At 38.8% G+C, this 25,954-nt stretch overlaps 2 protein-coding genes across 4 annotated transcripts in view; both read left to right on the forward strand.

The window, feature by feature from the left end:
- The window catches only part of LOC121506925 (membrane-associated guanylate kinase, WW and PDZ domain-containing protein 3), a 395,012-nt gene extending 377,054 nt beyond the window's left edge, over positions 1-17,958 (forward strand). Inside the window, exons 18-22 of one of the 2 annotated variants that reach the window (XM_041782975.1) lie at positions 161-266; positions 470-607; positions 4,558-4,696; positions 10,507-10,597; positions 12,302-12,439. In XM_041782975.1, coding sequence (XP_041638909.1) covers positions 161-266; positions 470-607; positions 4,558-4,696; positions 10,507-10,556 — 433 coding nt within the window. In that variant the 3' untranslated portion in view covers positions 10,557-10,597; positions 12,302-12,439. Of the gene's footprint in view, positions 1-160; positions 267-469; positions 608-4,557; positions 4,697-10,506; positions 10,598-12,301 lie in introns of both variants that reach the window. The other variant, XM_041782974.1, reaches the window with a different exon arrangement.
- Positions 17,959-19,619: 1,661 nt separating this feature from the next.
- The window catches only part of im:7151449 (complement decay-accelerating factor), a 31,608-nt gene continuing 25,273 nt past the window's right edge, over positions 19,620-25,954 (forward strand). Inside the window, exons 1-2 of one of the 2 annotated variants that reach the window (XM_041781602.1) lie at positions 19,620-19,734; positions 20,363-20,411. Coding sequence is in view for 1 of the 2 variants with exons in the window: in XM_041781570.1 (XP_041637504.1) it covers positions 19,662-19,734 (73 nt within the window). In the remaining variant the exon portion in view is untranslated. The remainder of the gene's footprint in view (positions 19,735-20,362; positions 20,412-25,954) is intronic. The other variant, XM_041781570.1, reaches the window with a different exon arrangement.

Genomic DNA, 25,954 nt, shown 5'->3' on the forward strand with positions numbered 1-25,954 from the left:
ACAAATTAAACATCAAAGTGTGAAAAAAGCACTTCCCTCATATTTAATATCCAACGTTTTAATACGTTTTATGTTGTGCATAATTGCTTTTTGTGTTCATGGCCTGCAGCATGCTGTTTACAGTGTTTTGCTGATGAAATACATCTCTCGTTTGTTTCAGTTATAACCTGGATGGGGAGGAGAAAAGAGAGGGAGCCAGCTGGTCCGACCATAAAAGTCTGTCACAGAGTGAGCAGGGAACGCTGTGTGTGACTGGACCCAACCAGGTCAGAATCAGCCTCTGTTGTTGCTATATATGCTGTCGTAGTAACTGTCTGGAAGTTTGTTCTCTAAGGGGACCATACTCTCCAGCCTTTGTGACTGTATCATGGATTCTTTTCTTTATATATTTTTGTACATGTGCAGAAACACCACAGCATGTCTGTTTCTGATCTCACTAATGTTTGCATCTTATATTTATGTTATGCAGGGCTGTCTGACAGTGGAGTTGGAGCGAGGTCCCAGGGGCTTTGGCTTCAGTCTACGAGGGGGAACAGAGTACAACATGGGCCTGTACATCCTGAGACTGGCTGAGGACGGACCTGCTCAGCTGGATGGAAGAATTCATGTGGGTGCTCCTTTTTTTGGAACAAAATAGAGTTTTTTAGCATTTAGATGTCAAACACATTGAATATAATGGTTTGAATAATTACTACAAATCCCATAAAAAAAAAAAAAACTGGGAGGCATTTACAGGAAGAATATTGCTGCTCTTTTAATAGAAGAATGGGTCAGTGTTACCTCATGAGCTAACAAGATGCTTTTATCAAATATAAAAACAGAATTTGATTCTTTATTGAGTGAAATGCTCTTGCTTGCTGTCAGATGAAGTGGATTGCTTTGCCATTATATTTCAGCATAGTTAGTGTGCTCAAAACTTAAGGAGGGGGTCAACATTTATTCTTTAGCTTCAGTTGAGTAACTTAATTTTACTAAAAGGCAGTGTTTGGATCTACCAGAGGGCCTGAAGAAAATGTAGTTCATCAAAATGTTTGTAAAATAAGATTACTCCTTGGGTGATGAACAGTGAGTGGAGCTCATATGATACATATGATACAGTATGATACGAAACATTATGAAAAGATGATGATATGTTATGATGCCATATGGTATGATACAAAAGATGTGATATGACATGATACAATATGATATATGATAGGATACAATTTGATCTGATACAATGCAGGTTTATCCAATATAATAATAATAATAGTTGGTTGTTGTCTCACAGCAAAAAGGTCCCTGATTCGCTTCCCAGTCATGCCTCTGTGCAGAGTTTACATGTTATCCTCATGCATGTGTGGGTTCTCTGCAGGTACTCTGGCTTCTCTGGCTTCCTCCCACCACCAAAAACATGCTCTTTAGGTTGATTGGTGACTCTAAATTGGCCGTAGGTGTGAATGTGAGCGTGCCTGGTTGTCTGTCTCTTTATGTCAGTCCTGCAATTGACTGGTGACCAGTCCAGGGTGTACCCTGCCTCTCGCCCAAAAGGCTCCAGCCCCCCCACCCCCACCCCGCAACCCCCAACAGGATAAGCGGTATAGAACATAGATAGATGGATGATACGGTATGATATGAAAAGATGAGATGATACATTACAAAATAAAACCATGGATACAATATGATAAGACACAGTATGGTATAAGATATCATACATTACATTATCAGGCAGTGCATACACGATGATTTGATTTGATTTGATTTGATTTGATTTGATTTGATTTGATTTGATTTGATTTGATTTGATTTGATTTGATAGGATTTGATAGGATATGATGCAATACACTGTCTTGTCCACTCTGTGGAACTGCAATTGTTGCACATACAGCTGCAAGCACATTCATAAAGAGAGCAATAGAAGCAGCAGCAGCAAAAGAAAAAAAATGAGTTGTTTTTCTTAAAAGTATCTTCATCATTAACTAAAATATAATGTGTTAATGTGTAGTCATTCAGATATACTAATCTTGAACATGTTATATACACGTAGGCTTAAATACATGCTCATGCACAAACTGGAGCCACACTGATGGAAGGAAGCGAGTGAAGCACTGGTGTGGGGGTTTGTTGCTTGCTCAGTGGGCACCTCTGTAGTAATCAAGAGGTGAACCAGCACCTCCTCAGCCACAAGACCAGTTTCAAGATTTGGTATGGCCAAGACTAAAACTGGCAACTGTTCCGTTTTCTACCCAGATCCTTAAAGACTGAGCTACCACTGCCAATGAACACATGATGCGTCTCTTTTTGAACATTTTTAGGTTTTTCTATTTAGAAACATTTCTTTTTTTGTATCCTACAAGCCTCTTAAAGTGTGGAGATTTATTTTGCCCTGATGGTTTTAGCCTCGGAATTCATATCTTGAGGTTCTTTATTTTGATGCAGAAAAAGCCAAAAACATGCTGCTTCTGTTATTGGCATCATCACTACTGAGGCTAAAAGTGCTAAGCTTGCCCTCAGGATGGTGCTAAAGACAGTCTCAGCTCATTAATATCTCAGGTCATTATCCAAGGGGCTAAATTAATATGTTTGGAGTGCTTGAATAAAAATACAACACATAATGAGATATTTCTGTGCTAAAGGAGAGCTCATGGTCAGATTGCTACTAGTTGAACTTAGGTTGTCAAATCCCTATTAATTTTAATACGATAAAATGTGCAACCTTTTATTTAATGAACTCTACATGAACAGCTGATTATCAGACATTTTTTTAACCAAAAGAAAGAAAAAGAAAAGTGAAAAAGCTTATGCACAAGTTTTTAAAATTAAATACAAGAAATTACCCAGTATTTGGTGACCGAGACATCTGTTTCTGCTGCCATGGTGCCAAGTAAGCAATCAGTACTGATTAATTTTTCCAAGAATATTATCACAGTTTAAAATTCTGGTATCATGACAACCCTTGTTGAAACTCCTCGGGCTTCAACTAAACTAAGGAGGCCATTACAATCACTAGAATTCATTGTCTTTGGTTATTTTCTGCAGAAATATGAGGGGCTTCTTAGCAGAAATAATATTGACAAGTCTGATTACATACCAAAGTCTTGTGCCAACAAATCAAATTACTGACAAACATCACCACCCACAGGACTGTGGGCTAACAAGAATTATTGAGTAAAAAGAATAGATTAAAATGAACTCCGGGAAAGCTGATTGATCTCACTCACAAGGTGTGCTATTGTACCTTCCATCACATCACAGACGAGTTATACAATCTATGAGAGAAGGCAGATCAGGGGAAACTATCGGCTGTTTTTCACTGCTGTGTAGTGAATGCAGCAGTAATTTAACTGTAATGAATTGTGTTTCAACAACAGCATCAGTGTTGAGGGCTTTCTGCTGTTTCTTCTTCTGCTGCTGTGAGTTTGCAACTTATTTGTTCTCATTTTGTAAAGTAATTCAGGCTCTAAAGAAAACAGGAGAAAAAGGAGTTGTTTCTACTCTCAGATTGAATTAGACTTTTTATTCTTATTTATTTATACATCATTATAGCCTTCCATTCATCCTACAGCACCTATCTAATCTGAGCTGGTTTATCTGTCTTCGTCTCATTATAGTATTTTTGGGACCAGATTCGTCTCATAAATCCAGATAGACTTCATATTTCAAGATATACAAAAATGCTTGTAGTAAGATACTCTATATAGGCAGAAGTACCTGATAAATAAATAGAAATTTACTGAAATTTCCTCATCATCATATGAAGACCTCAAAAATACAAGTCTGTAATGACTGTATGTCCACTTAGGGCTTCCTTACATAGACTTTTTGCAACATATTGTTTCCTGGCTCACATTGACAACCCACTGGAAGAGCTTTGTGACCATTTTTTGGGTCCCAACCCACCAGTGAGTACCATTGATGTAAAGCACACCGACTCTGGACTGTGGAGCAACATGATTGTGCCCCAGTGACACAGTGAATGGGCACAAATTCCCCTGTTAGTGTAATGGTCAGGCAGCTGAATACTTTTGTCCATATAGAGTGTATATGATGGGAAATTAGGACAAATGGGCTTTGTTGAATCAGGATTCTGCAGCACACGGCCATTTTCAGTAAGGTCATACTGTAACTGATCTTTCACTTTTTTGGGAGGAGCTGTGTGGCATATGAATTTCCCCATGGGGATGAATTTTTCACAGTTTTATTATTTTTATTATCATTATCAGGCTGAGAGGGAAAACAAACAGCAGCTCCTGGCGAGAATCAATCTAAGACTTCCCAGATGAGGATCTGTGGGCATGACTTTGCCTATGGAGGGAGGAGAGAAATGTCAACACGGATTAGATCCAGACGGACTGACATGTTTACACTTTCTATCCTGAGCTATTTTGTCATCTCCAATAATAGAGGAAACCTCCGGGGCATTACACAGCTCTGAGTGTGGAGAGGAATGTAAATTCTTTATTCTGCATGTTTGTGTGTAGGCTTATTCTCTCTGTATGTTTGAGTGACAGTGTGAGCCTGTAGAGAAGTGATATGCGTGCTTCTCGTTAAATATTTTATTTTCTCTGCTGCTAACAGGTTGGAGACGAGATAGTGGAGATAAACGGGGAGGCGGCACGCGGCATCTCCCACACACGGGCAATTGACCTGATCCAGGCCGGAGGGAACAAAGTGGTTCTGCTGCTGAGACCCGGAGCGGGTCTGGCTCAAGATGGCAGTAAGTTGATTTATTCTGTGAATCAATGTTTTAACTGAAGGGAAAAGACTGATTCTGGTTTTTCACTATCATTTGAGCTTACATATCGAATCAGACTGGCTTTGGGCTGAGAAAGCTACTGTAAATGTTCAATTCATAACAATCTGTGGTTCAGTCTGAAGGGTTTTAGCATTAGCTATTACTAATTTAAAGACATATTGACATTGACTCATCGGTGCCCAGTTGTTCAAAAATAATAATATAAGAATAAAGTCAATGCACAATGCAATATTTATACATTTTTAATGTATTTTCTTTGTTTTTATAAGATGTAAGACTGAAGCAGATTTATAAAAAATACAGTTATTCCATTCCAGTTTTAACAATAGATGCAAATAATACAATTTTTGTATTTTTCTTTCTAAATTTAAGTATTTCTTTTTAATTTTGAGGTCTGAGCCTGAGCTAGAGTGCCTATGAAAAGTTTTCACCCCCTTGGATGTTTTACCTTTTATTGATTTTAAAAGTCAACCATGGTATAATTGATACAATTCGTTTTTTTCAATCAAAAAAAAAAACTCTTTAATGCCAAGTGAAAAGTAATGTCAATTAATAAAAATACGCATTGTAAAATAAGTGACTGAGTAAATATCCGCCCCTTTTAAAGTGACTGACCTAATTTAACAGAGGACCAGCCATTTGGTGCTAGTAGTGTCACAACTAGTGAAATGAGGTTCACCTGAGTGTAGTGAATGAGTCTCAAGTTATTGTAGTAAAAGACACCCATTTCTGGAAGGGCCAGTCACTGGTCAGTCAATATTCTGGCTACGATTACACCATGAAGACAAAAGAACACTCCAAGCAGCTCAGAGAAAAGGTTACTGAAAAGTATGTCAGGGGATGGATACAAAAAACTCCAAGGCACTGAACATCCCCCAGAGTTCAGTCAAATCCGTCATCAAGACATGGAAGGAATATGACACATGTATAAATCTGCCTAGATCAGGCCATCCTCTCAAACTGAGTAACCGTGCAAGAAGGAGACTAGTGAGAGAGGCCACCAAGACACCTCTGACTACTCTGAAGGAGTTACAAGCTTCAGCAGCTGAGCTCTGCAGGCAACAACTGTTGACCACGTTCTTCACCACTCAAAGCTTTATGGGAGAGTGGCCAAAAAGCATGTGGGAGACTCCATCGCCAAGTGGAAGAAAGTTCTTTGGTCTGATGAGACCAAAATGGTGCTCTTTGGCCATCAGACAAAACACTATGTTTGGCAATAACTGCACATCCCCACTGTGAAGCACAATGGTGGCAGCATCATGCTGTGGGGATGCTTCTCAGCAGCCAGCCCTGAAAGGCTTGAAAAGGTAGAGGGTAATATAAAGGCAAATCCTGGAGGACAATTAGTCCGCAAGAGAACTACGGCTTGGGAGAAGATTTATTTTCCAGCAAGGCAATGAACCTGAAGCATACGGCGAAAGCTACATAGAAATGGTCTAAAAACAACAAGGTGAATGTTCTGGAGTGGACGAGTCAATGCACAGACCTCAATCCAGGGCAACCCGGCAGAGCTTGAGCAGTTCTGAAAAAGAATAGAGTAAAATTTTAGTGTCCAGATGTTTGAGCCTGATTGAGACCTAACCACACACACTCAGTGCTATGATTGCAGCCAGGGGTGACTCTACTAAATACTGACTTAGTGGGTGAATATTTGCAGTCACTTATTTAGCATTGCATATTTTATTAAACTGACATCACATCACAGGGGGTAGATACTGTTTCTTACATACAGCAAGAGAAGGAAAATAAAAGTATTCCCTTCACTGGTTCCAAGAAGTCACTGTAATATTGGGTACTTTAATCAAGCCAGTCTAAATTTTCCATTTATGTTTCAATTCATTTTATTGTACTGTAAAATACCAAATAATAGCCGGGGCGTTTATTTGTCTCAATCACTGAGCAGACCAGGCGTTTATTTGGGACCAGGCAACTATTTGGAACAGGCGTTTAATTCCTTTCTCACAAAAATCTTGCTTAGCGAAAATTGGAAAGATATGGTAAATTTAATCAAACTATTTATTTACACCAGTATGAATACCAAGTTTACATTTTTAAGACAAGATTACAGTACCATAGTTATACTTTTGTCTTCTTCTGTCAACTCAACAATCTCTAAACACTTTAAATACTGGTAAGGAACTAAACAAACACAAAGTTGACGACAGTTTAAAGTTGATGTCGTACTTTTTATTTTTGGCTGCACCGGGGTATGGCGCTGCTATCTCACTTGAGAAAACCAGCAAGGGACGGAGGTGCCCCAGCCAATGAGGAGGCTAGTACTCACAGCCAATCAGGCTCAGGTCAGAGGGAGCGTTCCTATTGGCGGCTGTAGCCTCCGTATCTCAGCTCAGTGAGAAGTTGATTCAATTACGGCAGAATTACGGCGGTGTTCGGTCCTGTGTAGAATTTGTTCATGATGAGATGAAGTGTTTTCTTGCCTGCGATTCAGCCGTTGATTTCAGTGGAAAAGCAGAGCAAAACACTCCACGAACAGTCAGTATTTAATTCAGCGGACATTCTCATCTGCGAGGAGGCATGTAAAGAGAGGGGCGGAGCTACGGAGCTCAAACAGGGAGAAGAACAGGAAGGGAGGGGGAGTTGGGAGTTGATTCTATACTGTTCTCATCTCATCTCAGTCACATATCGGAGTTTTAAATGAATTACACCTGGCATTTATTTGGAACAGGCATTTATTAGGTACTGTTAACCTTGGTAGCTACGGGCATGGTTAGTTGAACTGCAAACCGGTAAACAAGAGTGACAGATGAAGAGATTAGCCCGGTTTTAGTGTCATAATAAGGTTTTATCTGAACAAGACATTTCTTTATGCTTCAAAAATAACGAGTGCAGTGTTTGTTAGTGAAGATTATCCTGATAAACAAAACATGTAAGTATCATAAACTGAGTCTGTTTTCAACAGTAATCCAAAAACCCACAGGCTTTTTAGAGAAAATACAGTTGTCCTTTTTTGCTGAGTGGGAAGAAAACATTCAAATCAGTCTGATAAATATGTAACAGCCCCACCTTTTGGCCTTTTTCTTAGTTTAGGGACTGAAAGAAGTAGCAGAAACATCTGGTCAGGAAAGAAGAGAAAAGTTCTCTAAGTAGTAACTCTGCCAGAGTCGGACATGCTAGTGAGGTTAAAACAAGAAAAACCAATAATCCAGTTCAAACAATTTCAATAATCCAATTAAGGGCAGTTGGTTTGGGAGAGCTTGAACTAAAAAGATAAAGACAACAGAAGAAGATCTAAAGTACTGATTGATATTTGGTTTACTGATAAATAACTTATATTAACTCAACAGATTAATATGTCAGCTTGTAGTACTCTACTGGGTCCTATATTTTAGATAAACAGTCCAATAAAAATTCTTTCTCTGTTGAGGCATTTTTTCTGTTCTGTTTCTTAAGTGACTCCTTAAAAAACACTTGTCCTTTTGTTGCCGAGCGGGGAGGAACACTGATATAACTCTCAAAACAGTCTGATAAACAAGAGCCTCAGCCTCTGGGCCTTTGGTTAAATGCAGAGACTGAAAGAAGTATCTGAAAACAGGCTGCTCTGAGCCTCTCAGAAAGAAACTTCTCCAACTTGTGAGTCTAAAAATGCCAGACATTCTCAGTAGGTTACAAAATGTGGAGACAATCCAAGTCTAACAATTTGATTTATCCAATTGAGGGCAGTTGGTTTGGTAGATCTTGTACTTACAAGACAAAAATAATACAACATACAACTCATGAAGGAATGAAAGTGGGGTGAATTCAGACTTTATTAACTTCTGTCTTTTTATTCAGTTTCTTGCAATGAATCTTAGAAAAAGTCAAACACATGATACATGTCTGTAACACTGAAGCTGTTGGCTATTCGTTTAATGAGAAAAAGGTTTTATCATGTTATGAGAAGGAAATGCCAACACTGTGGAAACTAATTCAAAACTGTTTTCTGGTCACATTTGAATGACTGGGAGAGGAACAGTTGATCAGTTATTAAGGCTGTGGTGAGCATTTGTTTTTCAAATACTTGCTCAAATTGAGTTTAAAATAGTTGTTAAAATTAAAATTTATTGAATATTTTTGACTGGGGTAGGACCTGTATTAGTTTAAGATACACAAGTGGATTTTATAAGGCTTCTTTGCTAGCAGCAAGCAGGAAGGCAAATTCCAGGTTATCCATCTCATTCTTTAGCTGTTTAGGGGTCCGTGCACATTAAGAGGTAAGAAGTCACTTATTTGAAGCATGCAGGGCACTTGATCATTTTATTTCCTATCATAGTAATTTAGCACAGTCCAAATCAACCAAACTTATACCATCCCATTCACCAAACTGTGTTTGGTTGGATGGGAGTACGGTATACCCCAGACCCCATAGGGTCATGTAATTTTTATGTCATATCTGAGCTAGGGCTGAGGAAAAAAGTTTTATTTTCAGTTATCATAAGAGAAAATAAAGCCAATTTTGTTTAACTGTCCTATTCAACCATATGCCCCAATAAATCTGAACCCACCCTACTATAAAAGAGCAAAGTTATAAGATTTACATTTGATAGTGATATAGTAGACTTAGGAATCACTAATTTAAAAAAATAATAAAAAAGGAGAGGTTTAATCTTAAAAACTCTGATGTATATAAACTCCATCCATATATAAACTTAGGGATAATTAAAAGATTAAATCAGTGTGAATACCTCTAGGCCAGTGTTTCCTAAACATTGGTACCCACCCTACATGTACCTAAGAAAGCGGAGCCCCCCCCCCACCCCCCACAAGAGAGAAGAAAAAGTGACACACTGCCGCCAAAAATCAACATAGATTTTAATTTTTACACTAATAATGCCCTAAAAAAGGCCAATGCATGCTTTTCTAATCAAAAGACCTTTGTTTAAACTACTTAACTGCTTTGTCATGATTTTAATCAATATTTGCAAATCTAATTTTGGCAGCTTCAGAGCAGACAAAGCCTAACCCCCCCTTAAGGTCTTTGGCTCCCCCCTAGGGGGTCCTGGACCCCAGGTTGGGCACAAATGCTCTAGGCTTTAAAAAAAAAGAAAAAGAAATAGGTGTTTAACCACTTTCATTTCGTTATCATGGATACAGATATGTCAGTACATCAGATTTCATGTTTTAGTTGCCTGGTAATGTTACCAATGAATTCAAAGTTTAGTTTGCCTATGAGAAAGAAATCTGGCTCCAAACTGCCTTTTTACTACAATTTATTATTTTTACTTTATAGTATTTGTACTAGTTAAGCAAAAAGTCAAGTTTAGGAGTGTTCATTAACACATTTTAATTGTTCTTGTTCTTTCCTTTGTAGCTACGCTAAGCTATCACCCCATATCATAAGCTCAATATTAAAGATATGAGTGTGGTATCAGTATTTTCCTGTTTTTTTATTGATTTCTGTGTTCCAAAAAAAATCTAGGTATTTCTTTCAACTATAGGTGTTTAATATGCTGTAGCCTGGTTTAAGTCATGACTTGTTTGATGCATACGCCCAGTAAAACTGGAGTCACAAACAAGACTGAATTTATCTCCTGTATGTGTTTACTGGTTTACGAGGCAGGAGCGGTGCTTAAACACATGTTTAATCCACAGCTCCACTGCTAATGTTTTGCTAACGATAATGACTCCATTTGCTTTTAAATTGATGAAGCCTGTTTTGGAATTCAGCCCATGTTGATTTGAATGCACTGTGTCTTTATTGGGTGTTTTATTTATTCATTAAATCTCTAACCATCTGCCTCCCTTTGACTCTTCTTCTCTTGCCCCTGATGCAGGTAGTACATCTTCTTCTACTGTGTGCTACTACACTGAGCACCAACACTAACATCTTCACTGCTTTTTAGTGGCCTCTTCTCTTTTACCTTGGTAATTCTTTGCTTTCTAACACATCTTACTTTTATTAACCCCAAAGTTTGATCTCTGTTTCCCTTCCTTTACTCTCTAGATTTAAAACCCCTGGAAATACATCAGTAATCTGATTTAGGGCTAATCCTTGGATCGTTGAAGTGAACTAGGCTTGGTTTTACTAGGATATTTAACAAACGATTAGTGGTGGTACTACTCACAAGAAAAAGGAACATGGAAGAGACTGCTGTTGGCCAGGTATTTAAAGCCTTGGAGGTTGCGTGTCATCCACTATCATCTATTTTCATCTGAAGCGGTCTAGCGCAGCCCATCGATCTGTTTCTGGCAGCTAGCAATGTGCACATACCTTGATGTGACCACCTGTTGGATTCTGAAGAGATGTTTTAGAGCTGAAACTGTTGCAGCCACCATACTGGAAATGTCTTTTACCAAATTTTGGATCCATTTTGAAACCAGCAAAGAGGTTGAGCTGAAGCAGGTCCTAAGCTTCTTTACAGCCCATTCAGCTGACAGTCAGCTCAGACCTTACAAAAAACATAGAAAACTCCCACACACTGTCCAGTGTGCAAAAGAAAGGTTATTTATTTGCTAGACCTTCATCGGGCAAACCTGACATTTGGTCTTGTACTGAACATTGTGAGTCAACTCAGCCTTGCCGTTAATTACTCAAATTAATGTGTAAATCACACATTAGCATGCTAATTCCCATGCATTTCCATTTCAAATGGTGCAGTAGCAATGATGCTACTCGTCCAATCAAACCTTTCAAATCAGGCTGGCAAGTGAACATGGACCATGGTGACTATAGACATGTCAGTACATGAATTTTGTCGTTTTTGAAAAGAAAACAACTCAATGCTGTTCTTTAACCCAAACGATTCAGACGGGAGCTTTGCAAGATGGATTCACCAGTAAGAAACAAGGAAATGGGTGTATCCATCTGCTTTGCAAGGTTAAGAAAAAGCTGCACTGTTAAAAATGAAAATGCATGGGAATTAGCTTGTCAAATCTTGATTTTTACCCCGGTCCATGAAAGGGGGCCCACTTTACAAGTTTGTGACCCAAGTGGAGTACAGGGCCCTGGTGCTAACTGGCAATCAGTCCTTATTAGAGGATTTCTGGGTATATAGTTATCCAATGGAAGGGCTTTGGATTCCTGTTCTGAAACTGATAGAGTTGATTCGAGCATTATTAGCACTTTTTTACTCAAGTTGTCACATGTGACATAATCATTTTTGAAGACAGGTGAAAAGTAAACAGTAAATAAGCTGTCTTTTAAACTGGTTCTTTAAAGAATAGTACATATGGGCCCAGTTCAGCTTTGTTAATAGGAAAGCTAAAGATAGACAAAAAACTGGAGTGAAGAATTGGGGATTCATGCAGCAAAGGGCCAAGGATAGAAGTCAAAGGAGGGACCATGGCATGAAGGGTTAGGGTTAACCCGAACACTACCCCTAATCCTTTAAATGGAAAGCATGTTATAAAGAGTTGAACTGGTGCCACGAAACTCAGATTTTTAACTGCTGCAAAGGTTTATTTTCACTAAAGGTAGAGTGGATGCTTCATGTTTCTCTAAACTTTGATATCATTTAAATTTTACTATGTCACACCACATTTCCAGAGGTTTTAAGTAGTTTGTGTGGAACATTTCATATTTGCATGTCGGTATGGTGCCCCAATCTAAAGTATGTGCTTCTCTCGCAGGTCAACACGATCAAAAAGTCATTTCACCCGCAAGCTATTCCGGAGAGGTGTTTTTCTCTGATACATCATCCCTGTCCTCTCCATATCCAACCGGGGCTTCCATGTTTGTTTCTCCTCCCTCCTCCAGCAAACTGAAACATTCCCACAGCTGGAGCGCCATATCCCCGCAGGGTCTCAATCCCCGCAGCAGCAGGGGTTTGAGCTCAGTGGAGGAGACTGGCGAGTGGGCAGACAAGGAGGTAGAGAGGCCTTCTTATGCCTCTCTCGAGCATTTGAACTTCTACAAGAGGACCAGACCCACAAAGGACTCCAGAGAGCTAAGCAGCCCAAAGAAAACAGGGGAGACTTTTCCTAAAGCCAAAGAGCAACATCACAGTCCCAAAAAGGCTGAGAGTCAGGCACAGGACGAAGCACTGAGGAGAAGGACGTCTCAGAAACAGACAAAAACACGATCCACAAGCCCAAGGAAGACTCCGCAAGCTGGGCAACAAGTGGCTCCGACCCTGCAGCGCACAGAGCGACAACAACAAGGACCTCAGAGGAGATTAAAAGACTCTTCCAGCAGGGAGAGTTTGGATCATGAAAAGAGAAACGGCAAAGGGGGGACTCTTGAGATCAGACGATACGCTCAAGGAAGGGAGATGGAAGGGAGAGGAGATAGAACAAGGTCTGGCCGTGAGCAAGAAAGTGTTCAAAGAAGGGCGGTGGTAGATTCTCCGCACCACGGGATTTCTCCTCATTCAGTGAGACAAGCGGAGAAAAGTACAGGTAAGGACTCAAGGCAGAGAGATGCTAATGGGAGGAGTAAATCTACAGAGGAGAGGAATACAAGTAAAGAGACGACCAACAAGCGAGAGTCACTGTTGTCTTTTAAAGATAGGCTGAGTAGGAAAGGTTCTGTTGTTTCGCCAAAAGGAACAGACAATACTTACATGATCTCCAAAGACTTCAGTGGTAGGGAGAACTTTGTGGCCTCTATAAACAGTTTTCCAGTGAGCCCACAGAGTCCGAAGGGATCTCTTAGCCCTGGCCCGTGGAAAGTGCCCAGCTCAGCCAAAATCCTCTCTGAGGCAGAAGTCCTTCGTGACCCTTTGTGATAGAATATCGAATCACCCAGACTCGAGCTGTGCCATGGAATATTTAACAGCACCCTCAGTGGATTGTTTTTCTGAGTTCATCCATAAAACAGAGATGCGCAACCCTGTGCCACTTTTACTACCTTTGGACCAGATTTGTCCTTTTGACGAGGTCTTTTTTGGGAGTCCTGTGACATCACGTGTGGCATGTAGCAGCTCCCCTCTGCCTTGTCCGCTGCTTCAGCAATCTTTCATGTGGGGTTTAAGCATGTGCGGCATGCTCGGGGCCTTGCCAGAAGAAGATTTTCTTTTTGAAATGTGAATATGTGCCAATCCTGGGAGCCTCCTGTGGAACTATGACTACCAACAGCGCTTCACCCATTACAATGCAATGACCCATATGCAAAGAAAGGCCTCTAGCCTGTAGTATACACCAACTCTGACTGTCACCTGGGGTTTTATTTGCTCTCGGACTCATTGTGGAATACTTTGACTCGTCTTTTTTCTTAAAAGTTTGCTCAACTGCATGCAGTCGATCCTTCTGTTTGTTTTTCTCTGCACGTGTTCTGCACATCACTGAGGATGATCCTGTTTCTTGTTTCTAATTCTCATTCTCGACACCAGGCAGATTTCTAATACAACCCAGCAAGCGCTCACTGTACCAGGGACTCTAGACTGTTCTATGGTTATAGTCATGCCTCTCCTCCATACAAATAATATCATTTAAAAGACCAGAAACTTGTGGTTTGAGATCTTGTTTACCATGTGTATGATAACCAACCAGTGTGTAATTTATTGAGATAATAGATTGATATGTGTATATGTAGCTGTACCAAGCCATTCCACATTTTGATATAGACTTCAAAGATTTGTCCCATGTTATTTGAGCTTTCACCTTCCTTCCAATGTTCTTCAGTGGTAGGACTAACCATGGATCTTGTAGTTCATGAACTGTATAGGTAATGTGCAAACTGCTGTACCAAATGTTTGCAATCGCTCAAAACGTGTCTCATTGTGAAATATAATATAATATATATATTTGAATGTGTCATGTTTTGCAGATTCTAACTTTTAAATATCTACTGAATTCCATTGCACTGCATCTGCCCTTGTAGCAAAACAGAATGACCATGAGTCGTATTTAATTCGTGATGTTGACTTTCTACCATGCATTGCCATTTTTATTTTCATTATTTTTATTCTTTTTATTTTATAAAGACAAATGAGGGTTTTCAATGTGTATGTTTCTGTCAGTCCTGCTGTGTGATTATGTGCCAGGGTAGCTTGAAGGATAGTGGAGCTTTGAGAGTGATGTGGTGGTTTTAGAGAGATAATAAGCATGCTGCTGCTATAGGAAAGGAATACAGGGATCAATCTTCCTCCATAGTTTAAGGGTAGTTTTGCTGATAGCTTTAAAAATACACAACAACAAAGACTGGGACCGTGAAAATGAGACACAAGCTGTGTTTCCACCAAAAATAGCTAGAACTGTTCGCCCCAGGAGCTGCTTTTCTTAGGATTAATATTTCTTTTCTGCTTTTTCACCAAGTTTAAACATTCGGAAAGTTAGTCTGCTCAGTGAGAAATGGCCTTCCATCGCAGTTATGCGACTTCTGGCCTAATGCCAAACATTAAGCCCTGGAAGCACCATCTGCAAAGCCCCTGGATTTTCACAACACATCGACAAGCTAGAGCTCAAATTGGGCCCAAAGGTTCCACCATAGTTAAGTCCGTGCACTTTCTCTTCACGCACACATAAGCTGTTTTTATGGTCAGAGCATGATTAAACACAACATTTTTACTTGTTTGCCAAGTTCTTTCAGAGCAGAGCAGGCTAGCAGCGCCCCTTTTTACCTGCTTTTTCCCCTCCAATGGGGCCAGTGGAGCTGGGCAGCCCATCTCTAGTCATAATTTGTGCTTTGGGTCTGCACCACTGGAAGTTGTACTGAAGTTATGACAAGTAGAAACACAAAAGCTCAAAAATCTTGGGTAAATTATTGGTATGCTGCTTTGTCTGACGTCTTTTGCAACCCTTTAGCCCAAAGTGAGGTTGGACCAAGCAAGATTTACCTCACCTTGGGACACGGGGAACTTAACTCCACTTTAAGTATCACTCTTAGCAGCCTGACCTCGCACCGATTCTTTTGTTTTCCATAGTCAGAGAACCAGCTGTGGGCCTGTAAAAATGGTTCTAGCATGGCACCAGCTTCTTGCTAGACCAGAGGAGAGCACCGGTTCATGTCAGGCTATATGCTTATGTCAGTGGCCGTGGGTGGTATCACAATGTACTACAACAAGAGAGTGCTATGTTTTTGAAGAGGAAAGCTTGGCTTCAGGTGAAAATGGACATAAAAACAAAACAGATGTGGTCTGAGGAGGTGATTTCACATTTGAATGCCCATTATGATATGATTGAGGTCATGCTCTAAGGCTGACCATCTTGTTAGACAACAGGGGTCAGCTCCAGCATATGGAAAAGCAAATGGTTCATTGTTGGTTCTTAAACTGAACCAATTCCAAACCAGCTTTAGCTCTAGCTGAGCACTGACTTTGGGGCTGGCCTGGGGAAAAGTGGTCGTAGAGAAGTACTCCATTGAAGGTGCACCAGAAACCATCTAAAGTACCTAGCCCATGGTGAGGGTTTCTGTGGTTTAAAAAGTCATGGTGTTTTTTTGAATGATAAAATAATTTGCAAAGTTAGGATTTCATCCACAGTGCTCAGGGACTTATGTTTCTGAGTCTACTTTTGTTGTTTCCAGAATCTTCTGAATGCTTTGAGAAAGCAACCAACTTCCAAGTTCCACCTCCAAAGTCACAGTACTTCCAGAGGGAACTAACCCCCTAGCAGGAACTCTTTGAAGTTTAAAAAAAAGTCCTTGGGATTTTGTTTCAAATCTGGCTTGTAAAAGGTTCCTTTGTATCGAGCAGATACTCAGCCAATCAAAAGTGTTCACTTCTATTAGGCCCACCCCCAAACTCCTTGTCATTTCAGAAAGTTCTCCTTAGAGCAGGAACCTTTAGTTTTAGGGGCGTTAAAATAAAGTTCCAAGAGCTTTATTTTAATTATGGTCCATGAGCTTGAAATGCTTAAACTACCTTCCAAAGTGTCACAGGGAAGGCATTACATAACTTTTCTACTATAGGCTAGTACATATGTCAAGAACACTTATGGTGCATTTCCAGTCTACCTCGGCTCTACTTGGTACTCTGATACCAGGCAATTAATTTTGTTAAGTCCAGCATAACAACACTAGCAAGATCTAGGCAGTACCTGGTTCTCAGTATGCAGCAAGGAGAGATTTTTTGTCCCAGAAATGGTTGCAAGCATGGTGGTTGGTAGTGTCTTGATGTTTCATTTTATTATCGACTCAGCTAGAACCCTGACAGAGGTGTTACCAGAAAAGTACCAGGTACCGGGTACGATCCTTTAAGGCAAATTTGAGATGAGTCGCGCCAACACCACATTGTGCAGAAGCACCATTGAGTCCTATGGGCTACTTTGGGCGTTCCAGGGGACAATTCTGACAGTGGAAACTCCGTTTTACCATAAAGCCTGCTTTCAGCTAAAGCACCCAGGACCTTGCCCTCAAGACGATACTTTCAGACGATTTAAATCTTCCTCTATCCTCTTGTTGTCTGTGTTTCCAGAGAGGTGAAACGATCCAGAAGGATAAGTCATTTTTTCTGATGTTTAAGAAGTTCCTCTTAATGCTGAAAGTCCCATCATACCAGTTCCTGCACAGACACCCTTCCCAAGCAGGAGCATTTTGAGAACAAAATGAAGTCCCTCAAAAAATTAAGTTCTTGCCGTACCACCTTTATTTAGAACCTGGTTCCTGCAGTGAAAACAATTGAGTTCCTGTTGAAGTCCCAGGTCCATGGAGAAAGTTCAAGCAGTGGAAACACAGCTTTTGTCTAATTTCATTGTTACATTTTTGGACATAGATATATCCAACATACCTGCTGATACAACTGAAGAGATTAAGATATATTGAGATGAGCTCAGGGAACACAGCATAGTAGCAAACGTGCATCACTGTGCGTAAAGTCAATATCAGTGAAAGATAAAGGGTATTTATATTCTATGATGTGAGCCTGTGATTGTAAACAGGAGTTTTCAGGTTAAAAATCTCTGGAGGATGTGCCGTGAGCCCATCGGTGGTAGGTTTTTGTGCAATAGTCTGGTTGGTTGAACGCGTACATCCAGCCTAGAGTGTCAGGTTCAGGCAGTTCACTCTGGTTGAACAGAAAATGCCCTTTTTTCTACGTCCCCTGCACTTTTGTTCTACCTTCTGTTTTTATTTTCAATCATTTTGTATCTCAGTTCTGTATCATACTGTGGCCTTGCATCGCTTCATTAGAAAAACAATCCTTGTGGTTTCTTCTACATTCTGTAGGGACAGTAGATGTAAATGTTTGTACATTGTACAGCACCTTTATAAATACTTGCTGAGTGCTCTTTCTGCTGGGGAAAAAATAGAGGTATATTAAAATCGCTCCATTATTTTTTTATGTAAAAAAAGAGAAAATATTTAAAAATGGATTGAAAAGGATAGACTATGACCTTGACATGGTGTTCCGTTCATGCACTGAAAATAAAGTTTTACTGAAAACATTTTCTGGATCTCTTTCACTGACAAGTATATCATCTATATTTACACCATGATATTATAATTCTGTTCCTCTGTGTTGACACAAGAATAATGGTTCTCAGAATAACCTTTAAAGGTGCTTTAAAAAGTATGTGTCCTGATGTCATTTATTATATGACAAAGCAGCAGCTGTTGTTACCATGGCAGATGTACAGAGCATAGATGGAGCTCAGCTGCACAGAGATCATTTTTCCAATAGAAGAGAAAGCACTAAGGCTTCATCTGCCATGTTGTGACATAAAACATCCACATTTAAATAGCAGGCATAAGTCATAAGCCTGTATTTGTGTGTGGAGCCCCCACAAAACCAAAGGAATGGTTACAAATCCTGCATGAAAACCGATCTTAGTGACAAGGATTTGCAGAGGTATGAATGTTAAGTACCCTGAATTATATGAAAGACAAAGAGATGCAATCATGATGCTTAACGAATAGCTGATTGACAAATGCATTACAGTACAAACTATGCTTTTTAATAAGCCAATGTAAAAAGTCACTATTTATTCATATACTGATATTCTGGTGCTCTTCTAAAAAAAAGTATACATTTAGTATTTAAATGTATTAGAATAATAGATTAATAGTAAGGAGAGAAAAGCAGCAAAACTGATAAAGCAAAGACAACTTGCTTCATCAGGCCTTATATTTAACTTTCATATAACAACGTGTATTCACTCTCTATTGTTTGTTCTTGTTTTATTATGATTATTGAACATTTCAGGTCAAGGTAACATGTGCATATAAACAGCAACCTTACCAGCAGAAAACAGAAGCCATTATACCAGAATAATTTTTAAAAAGAATCCTCAAAAAAACTTCTACATTCAGTAAAAACTAAATATAAATACAATTCAATATCCAGACTTCATTATTCTCTACTGTAGATATGATTATAAGAGGAACTTCTGGTGATATAAAATACATAGAAATAATATGTTTCTCCTAACCAGGACTATATCATCAATTTAGGAAAAAAAATGTCATTTTTATTTCAAACATCCAGCAATGATAAGCTTTAGATTATAACTTATATTTTTTGAAATGTTGAAGTGCTGGTACCTGCTGCTCTCTTCATGGCTGTACTAATAACTGGACAAAAAAGTGTCTTTATGTTTGAAACATGCTGTTCACTGTCATCTCATCCATTGATAGTAGAAGGCAGAGGAACAATAACATCAGCCTATTTTACAGCAACATTTCATGTAGAGATTTCTTTTTAAATCTCCGAATCACTAATATTCAGGATACGCATCACTATGGAAAACACTAGTTTAAAAGAAGGCACTGGAAATCACTCGATTCAGGCAAAGTATCACTTATCAGTAAAATTTGTGTTCAGTGTGTCAAAGCTATTCATCTTAATATGGGTCACTTTACTTTGTAATTGATGAGAGTAACTGAATGATGTAAGTGAAACAACCTAAAGAGGAGTAGAAAGAGGTTCAATAGCTTTCCTTTTGAATGCTTTGTTTAGTAAATATTAGATAAATATCTAGTGAATTGTTTTGACATTTTAATAAATAAGACCCTCAGCGATGCTTACGTCGTCAACGGTTGACATTCGGCCAGTCACTAGTTAACACGGTTGCCCCTTGAACTGTCACTGACACAAAAGAAGTTGTGGGGCTAGCCATGGTGGTTTTTAATGAGGAAGACGGGGGTGGCGGTGAAGAAGATGACTGCACTAATAAGACGCACTGGAAAGGTAAGTGTTAGCTTGTAACTGAAGCTGTCATTTGCAGTGTTTCTAGCTACCCTTGGCTACAACCGCGTGTTAGCTGCTAGCTAAGAGGAGCTGAGTGCTGCGTTTTGAACTCTGTCTGGTGCAACAGTTGGAATATTTTATCAATCCACAACTCTGTTATGGTGGCTGTGTAAACTTTCCATAAAGTATGTGTTAGCCCAGTGTATAATTTATGGTGCTTTCTTTTACATAGTAGTCCAACTCATTTCTGGTTAGAAAAGGTGATCTGTTTTCAGTGTCATTTGTCGACAAACATAGCGCCTAATCAATAAGGTAGAAAAAAAATGTTTCTAAGGTATATGAATACCTGACCAGCTGTATTGAGACAGTTAAAGACATCTTAAGTCGAATGCTCCGTGGACATAGCTGTTGAATTGAGCTATGAACGGCTGCAGTAAGATTTTTTGTACCTCCATTATAATGGCAATTTTGACCCTGCTGGGTTCAGATGGCTTCTTTCAGAGCTTGTTTCAGTCATTGAAGAGCAGATATAATGTCTGCAGACTGGCTGGTAATTGCATGAGGAGTGATAATGGACTAAATTGCTTTAAAATGGCGGGAATATGACACATCTTATGTTCTATTTTAGGCACAGGCATCAAATGAAGTGTGGAAGTACTGACGACTTCATAGCAGAGGTAAATGTTCTGTGGTGAATTACTGTTTTGACCTCCATTTTTAGCTGAAAGGAGTTTTGTTCTCTAAGTATCTTACTGTGAAATACACCTGGGGAAAGCGTATGAATTTTAAACAGGACAGAATCTTTTTTTTTTCAGCCATTTAAACATAAATCCTGTTGCATTAATGTGTCAATAAATCACACCATGCTGAAAATAAGCTAAGAAAAATGTAGCTCTCTTTCTTTCAGTCTGCTCAAGGCTAAACATAAGAAAGAAAAAGAACATGTTGGAGTGCATGTACCCCCTTAACGCCTCTGTGGCCTTCATAGTGAAGGAGAAATGAATATTGTTGCTTAAAACTGCACTGTTAAATGGGTTAAAGTATAGACAGACAACAGGATAGTTTTGGGACACTCAGTGCAACTTTGGCATAGATTCAACAGAAGTATAAATCTGTCTAATATTGCACAATTTTTGTTTTTAAATACCAAAAATTTGCATGAAAACCACCGTCTCACTTACAGTTACTCAGAGCCAAAATGTTGCATCTTTTAGTTAAAAATGTGACTTTAGAGCTGTAGGGATTTTTTCTCAGCTTCAGTCCTTTTTGATGCTGTTGATCATTAGCATAATGGACATTATTAGTCCATTACTCTGGAATCAAAACAAACAGAATTTGTTTTCCACACTTATCCTATTTATGAGTCATATTATTTGAGTTGCTGTTCACTATTCATGCCACTTGATGTCTCTAGTGTACAGTAAAGGTACAGTCAAGGTTTGTCTGAGTGAAGGAGATGAGTTATTTTTCCTTTGGGTTAGAGGTTAACATCAGAATTTATTATCTGAAGTGAAAAATGTAGCATTATGTAAACATTTGAACTTTTTGGCAGCAGGAACTCTGCTCTTATTTTTTTTTTAATTCATTTATTCTAAGTAGTAAAAAACAACAATATACATCCACCTTATTCCTAGCTCCCACGATACTTTGCATGGATTGTAGGAGCAATTTTCAGGGCCCACTGTCAAACCAGGAAAAAGTACACTCATATATTTGGCTAACTTCATCTTCATAACAGTATCTGCATAGTAATAATGACAACTGCATTTTTTATCAGGAGCTGGGGCATGACCTCATATACTCAAGAGAGGATGTAGAGCAGGGGTGTCAAAATCAAGGCCCAGGGGCCAAATCCAGCCAGTGATACTGTTACACCCGGCCCACCAGATCTTAACATATTTTTATTAAAACTGGCCCACTGGTTTGAGGTCTGCAGATTTCCTCCAGTTTAAAAAAATAAATTGAACCACGATGATCTAAATATCCTTGTTGAGTCATAAAAATTTGAAAAAGTAAAAAGTTAAAATAATTAGATAAAAAGTCAGGAATGTGGTAAAATACATTTGTTCTCTTTTCATATTCTTAATTTTGCTCCTCACAGTTGTTACGCAAAGTCATTGTTTTGACTTTTTAATCTGATATGTTGACCTTTTCAATTCACAATTTTGACTTTTATCTCATAATTTGACCTTTTAGATCCTCAATTTTAAATATTAAGTAATTTTTGATCTTAAGATTTAAATATGTAAATTTTTTTCTCAGGCTTCGACGTTTTAAACCAATGATTTTGAATTGATTTCATTTTTTGACTCTTAAGAATCATGATTTAAACTTTCTATCTCATATATTTGCCTTTTTAAAACATTATTTTGGCTTTAAATGCCATGTTTTGAACCTTTTGAGCTAATAAGTATGAATTTTTATCTTAGATTTTAAGCTAAAGTTTTTTTTCTCCATAATTCATAGCTGGTGAAAATGAAGTTGACAGTTAATGGTTGAATGTGGACCCTGCTTGGCCCTCAGGTTGGACCCAAATTCAGAATTCGGCCCCTGCTGTGATTGAGTTTGACACCTCTGCTGTAGAGCCCGGTCAGTGTCTTAACATATCTCTCTTTAGTTTGTGGGTTTTCTGATATACTTATTTCACCAATTAGGCTTTCTTTAACCCTTGTGTTGTCTTAATTTTCTGTAACCCCAGTTGTCCTAAGGGCAAAAATAACTCATCTTCAACAAAATCAAAAAATAAAGCAGATCTATGAGGTTTAAACCTTTTTAATCTGCCATGCATGAAGAAATAACATCTTATTCATCACAAACTTTCTTGATATCTGTGTTTCCCTCTTTGTAGTGCACAAAGACTGCAGTTTATCAGTGGGGACAGCTTGGTTTTATTGCAGCACACCTATAATAAGTGTTTTTTTTCTTTGCTAAATTAATGGTTTATTATTATCATTATGATTGCTAAATCAATGCATCCTTATAATCATGATTTTTGTTTGCAAGAGATAGACATGCATAGCCTGGAAAAGATGCAAAATTTATCTTTGAATGCATTGCCATAAATGAAAGAATTAAGCTTTTTTGTAACTTATGTGGACCTTACATGTTCACATTTACCCAACAATGAAGAAGTCAACAGCAACAGCTACTTGATCAACTATTACCATTTCTTCACTGTATATTTCACCTACATTCACATCTATAGTGAACTCTCTAAGAGTTAGTTTGAACAGCAAAAACATCAAAAACAGGAAAAACATTGCTCCTATCAAAGTGACACTGGTCTATTGAAATGATTAACAAATCAATGCATAACAGAATGATTTGATGGTGAAAACCATGCAAATAATATTATCCTAGCTAGGGATGCACTCATGCATTCATCATACATCAGTATCTGCTAATATCAGCCCTGTTGACAAATGCCGGCCATCAGCAAACAATGTGGCTTTGAAAAATTAGAGATGCAACAATCTCAATAAGACATTCAACCATTCAGTATGGTGTCCACGGTTCAACACACACATATCAATTGCTCTTTTTTTCTCTCTTTTGCATATAGCTACCTTTGATGAATTATGCATGTCTTTGATTTGGCTCTGTCAGTGTGTGCCTGTGAGTCCTTGCTCTGGGATTAGGAGTCTTATCACTGTGAGCAAACACTCAAACCAGGGTCTGAAATTAACACCAGCCTAGTGCCAAGTACACAGATGCATGTATGGCAGCTGTCCAGAGACCTCTTGTCTCTTACGCACAACTGTTGAAGTGAAATCAACCAAACCACTCTCAGAATGTTTGCAATTTGTGCACTGATGAATGTATCATTGGGGTTTTGGATAAATTTACTGTTGATAAATCCTTGTGCAGATCTTCAGTAAAATAAAAGAAGTAATGCGCGCTTGAAGGTGCCATGGGGAGCTGCAAAAACAAGCTTTTTTTTAATCTCCACTGTTTAGTTCAGTGTTTTTCAAACTTATTTCTCCCCAGGGCACACCTGAGATAAAGCTAAAATCTCAGGGTACACCACATTCATATCCATGGGAAACAGCTGCCTCAGTATTTGTTACTGTATATTTTGTGGTGATGCACAAATTGGATTTTTGCCAATAACCAACATGACAATTTATTACAGATTCATTTAAGCCAATGTTAATATCAAAATATGTAGTTCATATGTTAAACTTTAGCCATTATAGCTGATATTTACAGACAAGACCAATATTTAGAGCTGATGTAGGCCAATATTTACAACCCAACATAGGCTGATACTTAACAGTTGATATCGGCTGAAATTTACAGCCCTTCTAGGCTGATATTTATAGCCAATATAGGCTGAAATTTACAGCCATTAAAGGGTTAAATTTACAGCTGATATCGGCTGATATTTACAGATGATTTAGCCAATATTTGCAGCCAATATAGGCCAATATTTTTAGCCCTTTTAGGTCGATATTTACAGCCAGTATCTGGCTGAAATTTACAGCCAATAAAGGCATATGTTTTCAGAAAACAGAGGTCAATATTTTTAGGCCTTTAAGGGTGATATTTTTAGGCTTATATTTAGAGCCCTTTTCGGCAAATATTAACAGTCAATATAGCCTGTTACTTACAGCCAGTGGAGGTTGATATTTGCAGCTGATGGCTACAATTTTTAGTTGATAATGGACAATATTTACAACTGATCTAAAACAATATTCACAGTTGATATAGGCTGACATTTGCAGTTGATATAGGCTGATATTTAGTCTTGAAATTGGCCGATATTTTCTGTTGAAATAGGCTGATGTTTACTGTTGTGCAATCCAATTCAAAAATACAGAAATGTCCTTTCAAGGTTACTAAATGCATGTGATGTTGATGCAGTAAAATCCTTAAGTAATGAATTGTAGTTATAATTATCTCAGTAATAATGAAAATAATCGTTATTGTGTTTTTTGCTTTAATTAAGCTGCCCAAGCGTATTTCTAACAGCTGAATCAAATAGGAGATATTTTACTCGGAAGGAGCATTCACCCGTAGGACAGGTCAGACACAGGAGAAAATGTTAGTATAGTGGAGCTCTTACACCAAAGTAAGTCAAGATTTTGTTAGAGATGCAATAAATTGGTGCATCTTTAATTCTAGCACTGGTCTTCTCCATCCTCTATCTCTCAAATTTGTTAATTGTTTTAACTTTTTTTTCATATCCATACAACAGCTGTTCCACAGATCCACCTCCTTTGTTGTGACACAGTTGCTCCTTAAAGCTTGTTTTTTTTTAACACAAATATTACCCTGAGGTTGTTTTTACTCTCTAGTGAATGTGGATGAAACTGATGCAGCAAAGGTACTTTTCATCATGAGGTCATGCTGTTCTTTGTTCAGTAGGGTATTTTTTTTGTCATATAGATACAAGTTTAAAGATGAACAGCATGTTTGAGGAGCAAAGGGGCATGACAAAGATGAACTTTGCAGCAGCAGCAGACAGATATATGTTTATATCCATTACTGTTGGAGCCTCTTTTCCTGCATTATCACACAAAAGGAGAAGCAGACGCATTCTTCTCACTGGTTCTTGAGATGGGAGGCATCTTAATCTTTCACTCAGACAGGGTGTCTGCAGAGATAAGAAAAGCAGGTCATGCCATGTCTCTCAAGCTTGTGACATGAGAATTGTTTCTTCCCAGAACTGCCACCAGCTGAACGCCATAAAAGGCTGCAAGGTGTACCTCCTCTTTGACAGGTGGATTATTCAAACTGGAGCCCTTTTCCAGCCCCAGACCAGTCCGCTTCTTTACTTTTTAGTGATGTAATGTGCTTTAACAAAACCATCCCCCTGCTCTGGTGTTTCCTCAGCACTTCTGAAAGAGAAAAAGCGTGCAGACACGGGTCTTGGACCTTCTTTTGCTCCGTGTTGCCGAGTGTCTGTGTAATCCATCTGTGAGTTTCCGAGGAAACCCTGGGTGGAGGACGGAGCGGGCCCCTGTCAACAAACTTATGAGGTTTTAAAAATGGGCGGTGGAGCAAACCCCTTGGAATTTACCCCAGTGTGTGTCTGCATGTGTGAGGCAATGGGAGTCAGCCCTCATGTTGGAGAAAGCTGTGGAATGTATCCATGACAATAACACAAACCTCAGAAAATGACTCAGGCTTTGTAATGTAGCAGCAAATGCTGTGAACAAGCGTGTGAGCATCCAAAATCCCCAACCTAGCCCTTGTTTATTTTCCAAAGCAGTGATTT

The sequence above is a fragment of the Cheilinus undulatus genome, linkage group 3 (genome assembly GCF_018320785.1).
Source record: "Cheilinus undulatus linkage group 3, ASM1832078v1, whole genome shotgun sequence".
Taxonomy (NCBI): domain Eukaryota; kingdom Metazoa; phylum Chordata; class Actinopteri; order Labriformes; family Labridae; genus Cheilinus; species Cheilinus undulatus.